An 18,772-nucleotide genomic window follows, 5' to 3' on the forward strand; every position below is an offset into this window, starting at 1 on the left:
GATCCGCTTGAGATGGTTTCCTGTGGACGGGACTCTCACTGCTGTCTTGGAGCCACTATGGATTGAACTTTCACAGTATTATGTTAGACCCGCTCGACATCCATTGCTTTCGGTCCCCTAGAGGGGGGGGGTTGCCCACATCTGAGGTCCTCTCCAAGGTTTCTCATAGTCAGCATTGTCACTGGCGTCCCACTGGATGTGAATTCTCCCTGCCCACTGGGTGTGAGTTTTCCTTGCCCTTTTGTGGGTTCTTCCGAGGATGTTGTAGTCGTAATGATTTGTGCAGTCCTTTGAGACATTTGTGATTTGGGGCTATATAAATAAACATTGATTGATTGATTGATTGATTTTAAAAAGAGTTATAAAAAGAAATAACTGGAATTATATCAAACGGAATTTTGATTTAGATTGGACGTGTCATTGTGAGAATGCTTAAAGGAAAATCGGTAAGTATGTTGGAGTTCGGGTGTTGTTGGAGGGAACAGTTATAAAATCATCTAAAATAATTTGTGTTAAAAAGCGGGCAGATAAATATAAGAATATTATTTTTCCATCTGCTCCTTTCTGGTCATGGAAATGTATAAGAAACAAAAAAACAATGAACGTGTCAATTTTACGTGGCTTTCATGTATGCATTTTCATGAAAGGAATAAATATAAATGATGATGATGCATGCATTTTTAAGTAAGTCCAACATTTTTAGAGTATAATAAGTCTCTTATTCTTTTCAACAACATTGTTATTCTGAAGCTAACCAATAATAAATAAAATACTTCTTACCATTAATGCGACTTCTTGAACAGGTGCGGTAGAAACCGGATGGATGGATTAAAATGCATGAGAAGCTTTTATATTTTGAACGTAATTTTTGACACTGTGATTACCGGCGGAATTATTCATTACTTACCGTGTTTAGCAATGTCAGCTAAGATTTATCTGAGAGCCAGATGCGGTCATCAAAAGAGCCACATCTGGCTCTAGAGCCATAGGTTCCCTACCCCTGTACTAAAGGTTTGCCTGTAGTAAAACGCGTGCAAACTTGATAGCACGCAAAGCTGATCTACATCTCTGCGATGCTGATCCGCCTCCGCTTGGGATGGTTTCCTGCTGGCTCCGCTGTGAACGGGACTCTCGCTGCTGTGTTGGATCCGCTTTGGACTGGACTCTCGCGACTGTGTTGGATCCATTGTGGATTGAACTTTCACAGTATCATGTTAGACCCGCTCGACATCTATTGCTTTCCTCCTCTCCAAGGTTCTCATAGTCATCATTGTCACCGATGTCCCACTGGGTGTGAGTTTTCCTTGCCCTTATGTGGGCCTACCGAGGATGTCGTAGTGGTTTGTGCAGCCCTTTGAGACACTAGTGATTTAGGGCTATATAAGTAAACATTGATTGATTGATACTGAGCGCTTGCACGAGGATGGTGTCTTTTAAATTGGCTAAATAAGGAGTGAAATCCATCTGTGTCCGTCTTAATGCATGTTTGATTGATTGATCGAGACTTTTATTAGTAGATTGCACAGTACAGTACATATTCCGTACAATTGACCACTAAAGGCCTACTGAAAGCCACTACTACCGACCACGCAGTCTGATAGTTTATATATCAATGATGAAATATTAACATTGCAACACATGCCAATACGGCCTTTTTAGTTTACTAAATTGCAATTTTAAATTTCTCGCGAAGTGTCCTGTTGAAGACATCGCGGAATGATGACGCTAAAAGTCCTCCGATTTAATTGCATAATTACACAGTATTCTGGACATCTGTTTGCTGAATCTTTTGCAATTTTTTCAGTTAATAATGGAGACTGCAAAAAAGAATGCTGTTGGTGGAAAGTGTTGTATTTCGGCCGGCCGTAACAACACAAACACAGCCGGTGTTTCTTTGTTTGTTGTGAAGCTTTAATATGGAACAGAGCGGTCAAGCGAACATGTTCCTGTACCACATGTCAACCGGCAGGTTTCGGTGAGAAAATTGTGGTAATAAGTCGGCTCTTACCGTAAACATGAGCGGAGCTTGTGTCGTTCTTCCTGCATTTGTCAAAGAGGCAGCTGCGACTTTCTTGGCTCCTCCATGGCTTCACTCAGAGACACTGGCGGTCACCACACCCCTCCGACTTTCAGGTATGACTATATAATCCCACTAAAACACTAGTAACACAATAAGCAGATAAGGGATTTTCCAGAATTATCCTAGTAAATGTGTCTAACAACATCTGAATCGCTCTCACTGCCCTGTCTTTTTTTTCTCCTTCGAGTCCTTCACTCTCACTATCCTCATCCACGACTCTTTCATCCTTGCTCCAATTAATGGGGAAAGTGTCGTTTTCTCGGTCAGAATCGCTCACGCTGCTGGTGGCCATGATTGTAATCAATGTGAGGATGTGAGGAGCAAGGCTTTTTTATTACCGACCAAGAGTTGCAAACTTTATCGTGGATGTTCTCTACTAAATCCTTTCTGCAAAAATATGGCAATATCGCGAAATGATCAAGTATGACACATAGAATGGACCTGCTATCCCCGTTTAAATAAAAAAAATCTCATTTCAGTAGGCCTTTAAATGGTAACACCTGAATAAGTTTTTCTATTTGTTTAAGTTGGGGTCCACGTTAATCAATTCATGGTAAAGAGAGAGTGGAGAACGTATGCAGATTATTAGAATGTCCTCAATAGTAAAAAGATGAGATGCAAATGTCAAATGATTTAGCCCTCGCAATCTGATTTATCAAACAGGGAACTGTTTTGCGAGAGCTGTTTTGAGTCTGTATTTTTTTTCAAGCGCACAATTGCAGTTAATGTGAATACTGTTGTAGATTGCATTGCAGGACCACTTCTAAAAAGCTCAGAGAAGTTGTACATTGTCTGCTGCGCATTTCCAAACTTAAAAAAATCCTCAAGAATGTGGAGAGAAATGAGTGTGTCCATGGTGACAGCTGCGTGAAATCCTCATTTAAATATCACTACTTTGCAGACCTTATGCAAAACGTCCATCAATGCCCACGCTGTTTAGCACTTGTTATTTGGGATCTTAGTAAATCAGGCCCCTAATGTACAGATCATGATTAATTTAACGATCCCTAATCTCCAATGTCCAAACTCTTTAGATCAGGGGTGCCCATTACGTCGATCGCGAGCTACCAGTCGACCGCGGGGGGTGTGTCAGTCGATCTCCACCCAGGCTTTTAAAAAAAATAGACCTAAAAATGAGTGATCATCAATCTTCACCAAGACGTCACTTAAATGACATTCACGGTACCGGAGGGTCTTGTGAGATGACGCTGGCTGCTGCAAGATCATTATTATGAAAATATGACCGAGAGGAAGGCGAGAAACACTTTTTATTTCAACAGACTCTCGCGCCGTACCTTCCGTCAAAACTCTAAAGGCCGACTGCACATTTCCTATCTTCACAATAAAAGCCCTGCTTCATGCTGCCTGCGCTAACTAAATACAGAGTCTTGGAAAACTGGCGTGCACAAGCGATCCCTCAGAAAGCTGGCGTCCACATCACTTGTGCACGCCAGCTTTCCGAGACTCTTATTTTGTTAGCACAAGCAGCATGAAGCAGGGCTTTTATTGTGAAGATAGGAAATGTGCAGTCGGCCTTTAGAGTTTTGACGGAAGGGACGGCGCGAAAGTCTGTTGAAATAAAAAGTGTTTCTCGCCTTCCTCTCTGTCATTTTTTCATAATAATGAACTGGCAGCAGCCAGCGTCATCTCACAAGACCCTCGGGTGCCGTGAATGTCAATCAAGCAAGCTACGGAATTTGCCGCCAATGTTTTTCTTGTAAAGTGTATGGAAGCTGGATGAATTAGATGCCAAAAACCAACCACTTTCATGTGGTATTGTACAGAAAGGACACATTTTTTTCTCCTCCATTTGAAAATGTGGGCGTTATCATCATTACTGTCTGATTCCAATCAATGCAAGTCATCAGAATCAGGTAATACACCAACTTATATTCTTGTCTTCGTGAAAGAAAGACATCTATATGTGTTACACATGCTTGTATTATCATTAAACACATTTAACCTGTTTACATAAATGTCTCTTTCATAAATAAATAAATATAAATGATATATATAAATGAGGTAGATCCCCTCGAGTTGGTCAATTGAAAAGTAGCTCGCCTGCAGAAAAAGTGTGGGCACCCCTGCTTTAAAGTATTGAATAAGTAATGCCCCAAAACAGCAATAAAACATAAAGTTATGTGGGAATAATAAATAATTATTGTATAATTTATAACAATATTATAATACATAAAAAAATAACTTACAATCATGAACATGGTATTCAACCACCGAGCCAATTATAAATGAACAAATCAATGATTAAAATCAATGTACAAAAAACGCCAAGAAATTGTCTGCCTTGACAATCAATAAAATAACTTACAGCATTTTACTCTGACAATGCTCGACCCAATAACTGATTGCCCTCATGTTCAAGATAGGCTGGGTTGGAATGTTTCGAGGTTTCGTCTGGTTTCTACTAGACTGTGAGACAAGTTTCTAAGTTGGGCTGCGGATTGAACAAGTTTATACCCCAACAGGGCCAATGTTTTGTTACACAGATTCTGCACAGTTCTGACAATGTCAAAGCCGAGACGAAGCCTCCAGCTCTCAGCTGTCACCCTGGAATCTCTGGTGGTGGAGTATCTGTAATTCCATTCTGATGGGGAAGACAAATTACTGTTGGTGTTCTTTGTAATCCATGCCTGAACCCTGTCCTCTGTCTCCAGCCCAAGAAACTGGTAAATCTCTGTGGCTTTGTGCTGCGGGTTGAATGCCAGGTCCTCGTATCTCACCAAGAGGTAGCGTCCCTGCAGCCAAACTGGTTTCTGCAGGCCCGTTTCTGCAGAGGCCACCATGTCCTTACAGGTGCTTGTTATCTGCGATAGATCCACATACCGGGGCTGCCGTCCTGTAGCATTCCATATTTTCCAAGCGCGAAACTGATCCGAAAATGCCATCATGCGTGAGGCCAGAATGGCTCTAGGGTCCCTCACCAGGTGAATGATTTTAAGGTCTAGGCGTGGATCTTCAACTAAAGTTCGCAGGTCCCCCACCTCAGGGATCCGAACAGTCTTTATGGCTATGTGACCTCTCGATAGACACGTTGTTGAAGCTAAGGTGAGGTTCAGTGCCCCACACTTTTTGGTACACCATGTTTCTTCAGGTGGCTCAAGTACTTGTCCATCTGCTCCTTCCATGCACACCGGCGGAGAACAAAGCGCATGACTCGAGCTTCTGCGAAATAAAAAATTGGTGACATGGTCCTGGGGCTCAGGGCGGATGTAACTCTCTATGAAGTGAAGGTCGCAGTTGTACAGGTTGAGCAGGAGGTCTCTGTATGCGCCCAGGAGGGCCCGGCGGTCTAAGCCGCGACGCAGTCTACCACTGGAGTTGGTGAAGGCCTGCTGGACGTGGTAAAGCGGTTCAAACATGTAAAAGATCTCAGGGTGCTGGTTGAGGAGCTGACCGGTGAAGGAGGAACCACTGCGAGTCGTGGCAAACAACAGGATGTGCTTCCGAGGTGCCTCCGTGGACGTCCAGCTGTCATCGCACAGAGTTCTCCAATTGGATTCTTTGAGGAGAAAACATTGAACATGTTAAAGTCCGAACAGGTGACGCTTGATCCTCAATCCTTCTATCCTTTATGATTATGTTTGTGGATGAGGCAGATGGCCACCTCCTTGTGTGGTTCTATTCAAAAATCCTTTCTACCAGAGGGAATTTTTTTCGTGCCTCTTTTGCCAAAGTGCTTGTTTATGTGAGGATCAGTAGTTTCTTTCATATTAGATTAGATTAGATTAGATAGTACTTTATTTATTCCTTCAGGAAAATTACAATTTTCAGCACAATCCCATTCAAGATCAGACAAACATTACAGGGAGACAGAACAGGATCGCTGACGGGTCTGCCGGCTTCTAGCGCCCCTTACAAAAAAGATGACATACAGGTAAACAGGGGGGGAGGGGGGCGAAAAGAATAGAAGATTAAAATAAAATAAAAAATGAAAAATCGGTCTTAGCCTGGGCCCTGGAGTGGGGGTGCAGACTGAAGCCAAGGGACAAAAAAAAACAAAAAAAAACCTCATAGCCATAGTACACATCCCTCTTACATGTGTGTAAGAGGGACACATCAAACATCAAAGAACACAGAGGACATTAAAGACATTAAAGCAGCAGATACAACCAGACACTTCTACATACATCTATGAATAAAAAGTAAAATAAACATATCCACTGTGGTGGCCTCTGCGGTGTTCCACGCCATTTTCCGCTGGGGAGGAGGGAGCATGGCCAGAGACAGGAGCAGACCCAACAAAGCAACCAAGACAGCCGACTCCACTCTCGGCCAGTGTCCAGTCCGCATGGATGAGCGAGGATACGTCCAAGGTGACTGAGGTGTCCGACACCTGCTCACCCAGTCGAGACACCGCGAAGCGTCTACGTCCCAGCGCTCAGTGCTGGGACGTAGACGTGTGAAGAGCGTGCTGCGTTGGATCGGTTCGCAGCCGAGTGTGAAGTGGCCGGAATGAGAATCAGCACCTCCAAATCCGAGTCCATGGTTCTCTCCTGGAAAAGGGTGGAGTGCCATCTCCGGGTTGGGGAGGAGACCCTGCCCCAAGTGGAGGAGTTCAAGTACCTAGGAGTCTTGTTCACGAGTGGGGGAAGAGTGGATCGTGAGATCGACAGGCGGATCGGTGCGGCGTCTTCAGTAATGCGGACGTTGTACCGATCCGTTGTGGTGAAGAAGGAGCTGAGCCGGAAGGCAAAGCTCTCAATTTACCGGTCGATCTACGTTCCCATCCTCACCTATGGTCATGAGCTTTGGGTCATGACCGAAAGGACAAGATCACGGGTACAAGCGGCCCAAATGAGTTTCCTCCGCCGTGTGGCGGGGCTCTCCCTTAGAGATAGGGTGAGAAGCTCTGCCATCCGGGAGGAACTCAAAGTAAAGCCGCTGCTCCTTCACATCGAGAGGAGCCAGATGAGGTGGTTCGGGCATTTGGTCAGGATGCCACCCGAACGCCTCCCGAGGGAGGTGTTTAGGGCACGTCCAACCGGTAGGAGGCCACGGGGAAGACCCAGGACACGTTGGGAAGACTATGTCTCCCGGCTGGCCTGGGAACGCCTCGGGATCCCCCGGGAAGAGCTAGACGAAGTGGCTGGGGAGAGGGAAGTCTGGGCTTCCCTGCTTAGGCTGCTGCCCCCGCGACCCGACATCGGATAAGCGGAAGAAGATGGATGGGATGGATGGGTGCTGCGTTGAAATAACAATTGCAGTGAATTAGCACTATCCACAGCAAAGTCTGGGGACACTTGCTCATGCTATTAATTATAATGTGTGTCCAAACTTTTGATTGATATGCTAGATTAGATTTTATTTAATTACATTTTCCCTGGCTAATAAAAATCTGAAGGGCAGTTTATAACATCAAACCAATCTCGGCCCAATATCCACTTTCCTTACACTAAGTACACGGTCACAACAAGAAAAGCTCACTCCCTGACAATCTTTCCCAGCTCTCTTAAATGTTATTCCTAGGCCAGTTGTGATGGGTCCCTAGTCTCCCCTTTGATGGAAGAGAAGAACTCACCAGGGAGACCACTTGGAGGTATGTAAGTAAGTAAAACCGAGAATGGAGAGCTCTCGGGTCACCATACAGTGATTTCATTACAGCAAACACACCTAGAACCACGTCCTGTGATATAAAGATTGTGGTATCTTCTGGAATCTGCTGAAAATAGATTCCACCAACACCACAAACAGGATACCAAAAGGAACACTGCTGAATAACGTCTCCCCAGTCCATAAAACACACCTGATCTTTATGGTGTGGTAAACTCCAATGCTTTCTCAAGCTCCCTGTAGGGGCTAAATAAATTAAACGATGCATTAAGTGCTTATAAGATTAGACAACCACTATCCTTCCCAGTACGTGCAAATACTGTGGTTAAGGTTAAGGAGTGCTTTTTTGAAAAGAGAAACCACAGCCCATATCTGATAATCTACTGGTGAAGGTTTGATCGGATCTACTGAATGGACTTTATTAGCAGCATTACCAGCACTAAAACTTGTTAAGTACAAACCCAAAACCAGTTAAGTTTGCACGTTGTGTAAATCGTAATAAAAACACAATACAGTGATTTGCAAATCCTGTTCAGCCTATATTCAATTGAATAGACCAGATACTTAATGTACGAACTGGTAAACTTTTGTTATTTTGTGCAAATATTAGCTCGTTTGGAATTTGATGCCTGCAACAGGTTTCAAAAACCCTGGCCCAAGTGGCAAAAAAGACTGAGAAAGTCGATGAATGCTCATCAAACACTTTTACTGAACATCCCACAGGTGAACAGGCTAATTGGGAACAGGTGGGTGCCATGATTGGGTTTAAAAGCAGCTTCCATGAAATGCTCAGTCATTCCCAAACAAGGATAAGGCGAGAGTCACCACTTTGTGAACAAATCGTCAAACAGTTTAAGAACAAAAATTGCAAGGAATTTTGGAAGTGCCAACTTTTTTGCAATGTGTTGCTGCCATTAAATTCCAAGTTAATGATTATTTGCAAAAATAAATTACGTTTCTCGGTTCAAACATTAAATATGTTGTCTTTACAGTTTATATAAGTTGAAAAGGATTTGCAAATCATTGTATTCTGTTTTTATTTACGATTTACACAACGTGCAAACTTCACTGGTTTTGGGTTTTGTACATAATAATATTCTTCTCAAGTTATAACGGAGGATTAAATGTTTTAAGTGAGCAAATTATAAAGATTTATCAAAATAAAATTGTCTTCCTTCTGTGCATACATTTAACTTGTTGATCGAGGTGATTCCACAGCAATTAGTCCGCACAATAATAATAAAAGCGAGTACAAGTTCCTCATGACATTCCAGAATGTGAACGACACAACAAGGCATTACAGTACGAGTCTTTCAGAGAAAGCTTGTCTTCTTTTTACAATGGCAAATCTCTATATATAGCGCAACGAGCTAACATGTAATTACTACTGATGAGGAGTTGATTGCAAATGGGGGTGTTACTTTGAAACACGGGGCCTCCGTGCCAGCCGGTAACAACCACAGTATTATAGAGGATTAATGAAGATAAATTGCTGGATGATTGTAAAACCCATCACGTATTTCGAATTTCTCTCTCCACACCTTTACTTGGGAATTCCTCTGGTTTATGGTATGTTTTCCTACGTCTCGGTGTGGTTCTGTTGTGGTTCTACCAGTGCCTTCACGGAATTTTCTTTCTTTAATACCGGGATTGGACAATTATTTGGTCTCGGGGGCCACATTGAGAAGGAAAAAAAGGCTCTGTTTGCGTATAAAAAAAAAAACCCCTCACTGCAGAACATATCCATCCATCCATCTACTGCTTGTCCCTTTTGGGTCGCGGGGGGTGCATATATATATATATATATATATATATATATATATATATATATATATATATATATATATATATATATATATATATATATATATATATATATATATATATATATGTATCTATATATATATATATATACACATACATATATACATATATTGTATATATATATACATATACTGTATATATACATATTTATGAATTTATATGTATATATATATATATATACACATACATATATACATATATTGCATATATATATGTACATATACTGTATATATATATGTATAAATGTATATGTATATATATGTATATATATACATATATATTAATGTATATGTATATATATGTATATATATACATATACTGTATATATGTATATATATACATATACTGTATATATACATTTATATAAATGTGTATGTATATATATATATACATACTTATATATATATGTATATATATATACATTTACTGTATATACATTCATATAAATGTATATGTATATATATGTATATATATATATATATATATATATATATATATATATATATATATATATATATATATATATATATATATATATATATATATATATATATATATATATATATATAGACAGGGTTTTTGTAGTTTACCCGGCATACAGTGCTCAATACTAGGATACAGCGGAATATACGTTAGGTCAGGAAAAAACAGAGGCTATTTCATCCCTACAAGCCTGTTTCACAGGTTTCCCTGCTCTTCAGGGGATTTTCACCCCCTTGCCTGTAGGGAGGAAATAGCCTCTGTTATATATATATATATATATATATATATATATATATATATATATATATATATATATATATATATATATATATATATATATATGTATATACACACACACATATATATATATATATACATATATATATATATATATATATATATATATATATATATATATATATATATATATATATATATATATATATATGTATATATGTATATATATATATATATATGTGTGTGTGTGTGTGTGTGTGTGTGTGTGTGTGTGTGTGTGTGTGTGTGTGTTGTCTGTCTATCTGTGTTGGCCCTGCAATGAGGTGGCAACTTGTCCAGAGTGTACGTATATGTATGTATATATATATATATATATATATATATACAGTTTACATATGTGTAAAAATCTGCTGTACAGTATGTGTGCTAGGGTCCCTTTTTTCAGGAACACTATCCAAAAGCTCACAATAATGCCTGCTAGAATGTTAAAAACGTTATAACAAACCACCTCAAAAAAACAGAATGGAATTTTACTTTTTTTTACTGAATGAGACACCCGAAGGTGCACGAAATTAAAAAATTTGGAATATGTAATATTAACTATGAACGATATACCACTGAATATTAACAATATATGAACGTCGCTCCTCTTTTCAACATATTTTACAATCAAGCAAAACGCAACACAAATGATATGATGTTACTTTTCGGTAGAACTTTGTTGTAAAAACCTGCTTCCGGCTCTATCCCTGACACCTGTGTTTCAGACTGGCTGCTCTGGGTACAAACCCGAAACCAATGAAATACTTAATATAGTTCAAGATTTATGGTAATTTAAAAACAGCACTGCACATCATAATGGTGGCTCCAGTTTTAATGTTAAAGGTCTCAAGAAATTACTTTAAAATATCCTGTTTTATATTGTTTTATACCATTGACTGGAACACATGTTTGTCAAATTAATGTTTTGCCTTTAACCTTTTCACTGTATTGTTGACCTTAAATGTTGGTTTATGTGCACACCGGTTGCGATACCTCTGTGATGTTTGTTCTGACATTGATAGACACCCTGACACGGTCCAGACCGTGAGTCCCTCAGCGTGCGGATGGCTGTGTACTGGACTCCCAGCGAGGCGCACACCAACAGCAGCACCGTCTTCCAGGAGCACTCCATCCCGTTCCTCCACCTTCGGGCTCTACATCCTTCACATTGATGAGATAAACGCATACATGTTAGATTCCATTTTGATTGATTTTACTTTGTTTCAGGGGCCATGCTTAGGGGCACTTATGAGGTACTGGGCATCTTTAATGGCTTTTTCCATTTGAAATATCCCAATCCATCTTTTGTATTACATTTATATTAGGGATGTCAAATCTAAAAAACATTGAAAATCGTCGGGGAGTCAGGTTTACAAATGTACATATGCACAGCCACACAAGTATGACATTTCTACAAATATAACTGGGAGTTTAAGACACCAAACTACTGAAAGGTTCTAAAACACACTGGGCCTTAGCTAGTAAAGGTTTGCATATGCTAAAACATGTGCAAACTTGATAGCACATGCAGAGATGATCTTTTTTTACCATGAATTAATTAACGTGGACCCCGACTTAAACAAGTTGAAAAACTTATTGGGGTGTTACCATTTAGTGGTCTATTCTACAGAATATGTACTGTACTGTGCAATCTACTAATAAAAGTTTCAATCAATCAATCAATCAATCAATTCCAATGTCTTGCAGAGAAGATTGCGTGTCTTAAAGGGGCCATAATATGAATTTTTTGGTATTACAGTTAAAACACTCCCTTGGGTTCTACATAACATGTAATGGTGGTTCTTTGGTCAAAAATGTGTATGGATTATGTTCTACAAACCTATCTTCAAGATATGTTTTGGCTCCCTTTGAAATTTAGTTGTCTTGGGAAGCGGAGTTGTTTGATGCAAATGAACCCTTCCTCACTACGCTCCTTCATGGTGATTGATTGAATGATTGATTGAAACTTTTATTAGTAGATTGCACAGTACAGTACAATTGACCACTAAATGGTAACACCCAAATAAGTTTTTCAACTTGTTTAAGTCGGGGTCCACGTTAATCAATTCATGGTAGTAACCAAGCTGAGTAACCCTTTGTCTCCACCTCTGCAAAAATGTTTGTAGTTTTTAGTTTTCTTTCTTTTATTTATCGGACCTTATAGACATAGGCGACTGTCCCCTAAAAGACGCTGGAATTTAGCCTCCAACAAAAAACAGGAGTTAGAAACATTCTGGTCACAGATGCTCCTTTTTCAATTTGTTTAAAAGTCAGAGTCCACGTTAATAAATTCGTTGTAGTAACCAAGCTGAGTAACCCTTTGTCTCCACCCCTGCAACCATGTTTGTAATTTTTAGTTTTCCTGCTTTTATTTATCGGACCTTATGGACATCGGCGACTGTCCCCTGAAAGACTCTGGAATTTAGCCTCCAACAAATAACAGGAGTTAGAAACATTCTGGTCACAGATGCTCCTTGTTCAACTTGTTTATAAGTCGGAGTCCACGATAATCAATTCATTGTAGTAACCAAGCTGAGTAACCCTTTGTCTCCACCCCTGCAACCATGTTTGTAATTCTTAGTTTTCCTTCTTTTATATATCGGACCTTATGGACATAGGCAACTGTCCCCTAAAAGACTCTGGAATTTAGCCTCCAACAAAAAACAGGAGTTGGAAACATTCTGGTCACAGATGCTCCTTTCTCAACTAGTTTAAGTCGGGGTCCACGTTAATCAATTCATTGTAGTAACCAAGCAAAGTAACCCTTTGTCTCCACCCCTGCAACCATGTTTGTAGTTTTTAGTTTTCCTGCTTTTATTTATCGGACCTTATGGACATTGGCGACTGTCCCCCGAAAGACTCTGGAATTTAGCCTCCAACAAATAACAGGAGTTGGAAACATTCTGGTCACAGATGCTCCATTCTCAACTAGTTTAAGTCGGGGTCCACGTTAATCAATTCATTGTAGTAACCAAGCAAAGTAACCCTTTGTCTCCACCCCTGCAACCATGTTTGTAAATCTTAGTTTTCCTTCTTTTATTTATCGGACCTTATGGACATCGGCGACTGTCCCCTAAAAGACTCTGGAATTTGGCCTCCAACAAATAACAGGAGTTAGAAACATTCTGGTCACAGATGCTCCTTTTTCAACTAGTTTAAGTCGGGGTCCACGTTAATCAATTCATTGTAGTAACCAAGCAAAGTAACCCTTTGTCTCCACCCCTGCAACCATGTTTGTAATTCTTAGTTTTCCTTCTTTTATTTATCGGACCGTATGTCCCCTGAAAAACTCTGGAATTTAGCCTCCAACAAATAACAGGAGTTAGAAACATTCTGGTCACAGATGCTCCTTGTTCAACTTGTTTAAAAGTCGGGGTCCACGTTAATCAATTCATTGTAGTAACCAAGCTGAGTAACCCTTTGTCTCCACCCCTGCAACCATGTTTGTGGTTTTTAGTTTTCCTGCTTTTATTTATCAGACCTTATGGATAACGGCGACTGTCCCCTGAAAGACTCTGGAATTTGGCCTCCAACAAATAACAGGAGTTAGAAACATTCTGGTCACAGGTGCTCCTTTTTCAACTTGTTTAAAAGTCGGGGTCCACGTTAATCAATTCATTGTAGTAACCAAGCTGAGTAACCCTTTGTCTCCACCCCTGCAACCATGTTTGTAATTCTTAGTTTTCCTTCTTTTATTTATCGGACCTTATGGACATAGGCAACTGTCCCCTAAAAGACTCTGGAATTTAGCCTCCAACAAAAAACAGGAGTTGGAAACATTCTGGTCACAGATGCTCCTTTCTCAACTAGTTTAAGTCGGGGTCCACGTTAATCAATTCATTGTAGTAACCAAGCTGAGTAACCCTTTGTCTCCACCCCTGCAACCATGTTTGTAGTTTTTAGTTTTCCTGCTTTTATTTATCGGACCTTATGGATATCGGCGACTGTCCCCTGAAAGACTCTGGAATTTAGCCTCTAACAAATAACAGGAGTTGGAAACATTCTGGTCACAGATCCTCCTTTTTCAACTAGTTTAAGTCGGGGTCCACGTTAATCAATTCATTGTAGTAACCAAGCTGAGTAACCCTTTGTCTCCACCCCTGCAACCATGTTTGTAATTCTTAGTTTTCCTTCTTTTATATATCGGACCTTATGGACATAGGCAACTGTCCCCTAAAAGACTCTGGAATTTGGCCTCCAACCAATAACAGGAGTTAGAAACATTCTGGTCACAGATGGTCCTTTTTCAAGTAGTTTAAGTCGGGGTCCACGTTAATCAATTCATTGTAGTAACCAAGCAAAGTAACCCCTTTGTCTCCACCCCTGCAACCATGTTTGTAGTTTTTAGGTTTCCTGCTTTTATTTATCGGACCTTATGGACATAGGCGACTGTCCCCCGAAAGACTCTGGAATTTAGCCTCCAACAAAAAACAGGAGTTGGAAACATTCTGGTCACAGATGCTCCTTTTTCAACTTGTTTAAGTCAAAGTCCACATTAATCAATTCATTGTAGTAACCAAGCAAAGTAACCCTTTGTCTCCACCCCTGCAACCATGTTTGTAATTCTTAGTTTTCCTTCTTTTATATATCGGACCTTATGGACATCGGCGACTGTCCCCTGAAAGACTCTGGAATTTAGCCTCCAACAAATAACAGGAGTTAGAAACATTCTGGTCACAGATGCTCCTTTTTCTACTTGTTTAAAAGTCGGGGTCCACGTTAATCAATTCATTGTAGTAACCAAGCTGAGTAACCCTTTTGTCTCCACCCCTGCAACCATGTTTGTAGTTTTTAGTTTTCCTGCTTTTATTTATCGGACCTTATGGACATCGGCGACTGTCCCCTAAAAGACTCTGGAATTTAGCCTCCAACAAATAACAGAGGTTAGAAACATTCTGGTCACAGATGCTCCTTTCTCAACTAGTTTAAGTCGGGGTCCACGTTAATCAATTCATTGTAGTAACCAAGCTGAGTAACCCTTTTGTCTCCACCCCTGCAACCATGTTTGTAGTTTTTAGTTTTCCTGCTTTTATTTATCGGACCTTATGGACATCGGCGACTGTCCCCTAAAAGTCTCTGGAATTTAGCCTCCAACAAATAACAGAGGTTAGAAACATTCTGGTCTCAGATGCTCCTTTTTCAAGTAGTTTAAGTCGGGGTCCACGTTAATCAATTCATTGTAGTAACCAAGCTGAGTAACCCTTTGTCTCCACCCCTGCAACCATGTTTGTAGTTTTTAGTTTTCCTGCTTTTATTTATCGGACCTTAAGGACATCGGCGACTGTTCCCTAAAAGACTCTGGAATTTAGCCTCCAACAAAAAACAGGAGTTGGAAACATTCTGGTCACAGATGCTCCTTTTTCAACTTGTTTGAGTCAAAGTCCACGTTAATCAATTCATTGTAGTAACCAAGCAAAGTAACCCTTTGTCTCCACCCCTGCAACCATGTTTGTAATTCTTAGTTTTCCTGCTTTTATTTATCGGACCTTATGGACATTGGCGACTGTCCCCCGAAAGACTCTGGAATTTAGCCTCCAACAAATAACAGGAGTTAGAAACATTCTGGTCACAGATGCTCCTTGTTCAACTTGTTTAAAAGTCGGGGTCCACGTTAATCAATTCATTGTAGTAACCAAGCTGAGTAACCTTTTGTCTCCACCCCTGCAACCATGTTTGTAATTCTTAGTTTTCCTTCTTTTATATATCGGACCTTATGGACATAGGCAACTGTCCCCTAAAAGACTCTGGAATTTAGCCTCCAACAAAAAACAGGAGTTGGAAACATTCTGGTCACAGATGCTCCTTTCTCAACTAGTTTAAGTCGGGGTCCACGTTAATCAATTCATTGTAGTAACCAAGCAAAGTAACCCTTTGTCTCCACCCCTGCAACCATGTTTGTAGTTTTTAGTTTTCCTGCTTTTATTTATCGGACCTTAAGGACATGGGCGACTGTCCCCTAAAAGACTCTGGAATTTAGCCTCCAAATAAATAACAGGAGTTGGAAACATTCTGGTCACAGATGCTCCTTTTTCAACTAGTTTAAGTCGGGGTCCACGTTAATCAATTCATTGTAGTAACCAGGCTGAGTAACCCTTTGTCTCCACCCCTGCAACCATGTTTGTAGTTTTTAGTTTTCCTGCTTTTATTTATCGGACCTTAAGGACATCGGCGACTGTACCCCGAAAGACTCTTGAATTTAGCCTCTAACACATAACAGGAGTTAGAAACATTCTGGTCACAGATGCTCCTTTCGGGCCGTTTGTTCAACAACTGAATGGAATGCCAACGTGGATGATCCCGACTAATTTAAACTGATTGTGGTCAAATCCACAGCGCTCGTTCTGCCACTCAATACCGCAAATGGTAACAAAGGGACATTCCACTTCAACGACTGTCCTTGGCATTGACAGTAGGATAGCTCATTTGCATCTCAACAGTTGTTTTTCTCAGTATGATAAGACAAAACCATCCTTGTGTTGGAGTATAAATATTTGGGGTTTTGGCACCAGCCGGTAGACTAGATCTGACCAATCTATGGCTATTAAGATGAACTTATGAAGCCTACTTGGATAAGAGGCAAAATCTCTTCTAAGGCTGTGTCTACACTAAGCTGGAGAACCCCTTAAACGAATAATTATTCAGCCTAAGGGCCGTTTCAGCCACACTAAACTATCGTTTAAGGTCCCACTCTTCTGACAATTTTTCACGTAAGTGCGCTGTGTATTTCTTGAATCTCCGGCTCTTAGCTTTGCATGGACTCATTGATCGTTAACAAACTGAGTTCGGAGAGGAAGTGACGCCAGAAAGACTGCGCCCCACACAGGAAGTGACGTCAGAGAGAACGTGCCACAGCCAGCTTCATGATAAAGCAGTTTTGTAACTCAAAGTTAACCACAGGAGATATGGAGGCGAGTCATCCAGACATGCCCGTGTTTCTCCTTCCGTCTGTACAGACGCTTGTGGAAATCACACATGAATACCTTAAAAGAAAGAGATTGCAGCTATTTGGGATACAAGAGCCCTTTCGAATGTCCAGGTCAGCTGTGATTCTACTTACCAAAAAATGTTGTCCATTTGTCATAGGGGAGTCAACGAGAATGCGGGTTCCCGTGGATGTGATAAAAAAAAGGTAGCTTGTGCTTTGTATTACCTGACCGTCGAGGGAATACTACGGAAAATAGCAAATGCTTTTGGACTGGCAAAGCAGATTGTATCTGTTATTGTCCACCATGTGTGTAGCGGACTCAACATCGAGGTCCAGGGTTTATGAAGTCACCAAAAATGAATGGACATTGAAGGTGAGGGCAAGAGAGTGAGGTGTGTCCTGACCAGATATTTACATCCCTAGATTGATTGATGTAAAATGTTCTTCATCACATTGTTTACTTTTACATGTCTGTCAGAATAATTGTATATAAGTTATCACACAGCTTGTTTTCCCATGAGTTCAGGCTGACCTGCAAGAAGACAAAAGCTGTCTTTGATCTTATAAAGCAAAAGGCCTGCCGCTTGTAAAACTCCACTGTGTGCGATGGGATGTGACATGGAGGTGTCGGATTCTTTGATCTATTGGACAGACACCTTTTCTTCGAACTGTTTATGACTGAGTGCGGCAGCATTTTATGACCCCCTACCCTTAGAAACAGCTGCAGCTATCTAATCAGAAAAGGGCCAAATAAAGGAGGAGGCGTGGAACCCTTTCATCAGAGCGTGGGACAACACTGTACGAGGATACAGCTCGACGCGCTAAATTGAATCCTGTCTCTGTTTGATTCCTTGCTTTTTGTCTTGTCTAATAGATGTCATCGATGTTTGAACCTGACAATGTCCATTAAAGATTTGATTAATTTATGATGGCTCAGGTGTGATTCAGTACAATAGGGCCCCACAGCACACTGGATTGCAGTTATCTGAAATACCACAACCTTGGATATTGTTCAAATAAGTTAAATTTAATTTAAGAACTTGCACACAAAGTAACACTGGAGGTGACTATGATACCTGCCAAACTTGAGACCTCCGAATTCGGGAGATGGTGGGGGGGAGGGGGGGTGGGTATATACAAATAATATATATATATATATATATATATATATATATATATATATATATATATATATATATATATATATATATATATATATATATACATATACATATATATATATATATATATATATATATATATATATATATATGTATATATATATATATATATATATATATATATATATATATATATACATATATATATACAGTATATATATAACCCCTCATGAAACAGTTCTGTAGAGATGAAGTAGTCTTGTGATTTTTCCCACACCTACATATATATATATATATATATATATATATATATATATATATATATATATCCATCCATCCATCATCTTCCGCTTATCCGAGGTCGGGTCGCGGGGGCAACAGCCTAAGCAGGGAAACCCAGACTTCCCTCTCCCCAGCCACTTCGTCTAGCTCTTCCCGGGGGATCCCGAGGCGTTCCCAGGCCAGCCGGGAGACATAGTCTTCCCAACGTAT

At 40.2% G+C, this 18,772-nt stretch overlaps 1 protein-coding gene across 2 annotated transcripts in view; it reads right to left on the reverse strand.

The window, feature by feature from the left end:
- Nucleotides 1-4,115: 4,115 nt before the first annotated feature.
- The window catches only part of si:ch73-62b13.1 (Carbohydrate sulfotransferase 1-like), a 46,936-nt gene continuing 32,279 nt past the window's right edge, over nt 4,116-18,772 (reverse strand). For both annotated transcript variants that reach the window (XM_061918109.1, XM_061918110.1), the window contains exons 2-3: nt 11,228-11,395; nt 4,116-5,597 (exon numbers count right to left, since the gene is read on the reverse strand). In XM_061918109.1, coding sequence (XP_061774093.1) covers nt 4,456-5,597; nt 11,228-11,395 — 1,310 coding nt within the window. In that variant the 3' untranslated portion in view covers nt 4,116-4,455. The remainder of the gene's footprint in view (nt 5,598-11,227; nt 11,396-18,772) is intronic.

Source organism: Nerophis ophidion, linkage group LG12 (genome assembly GCF_033978795.1).
Source record: "Nerophis ophidion isolate RoL-2023_Sa linkage group LG12, RoL_Noph_v1.0, whole genome shotgun sequence".
In the NCBI taxonomy this organism is placed as follows: Eukaryota; Metazoa; Chordata; class Actinopteri; order Syngnathiformes; family Syngnathidae; genus Nerophis; species Nerophis ophidion.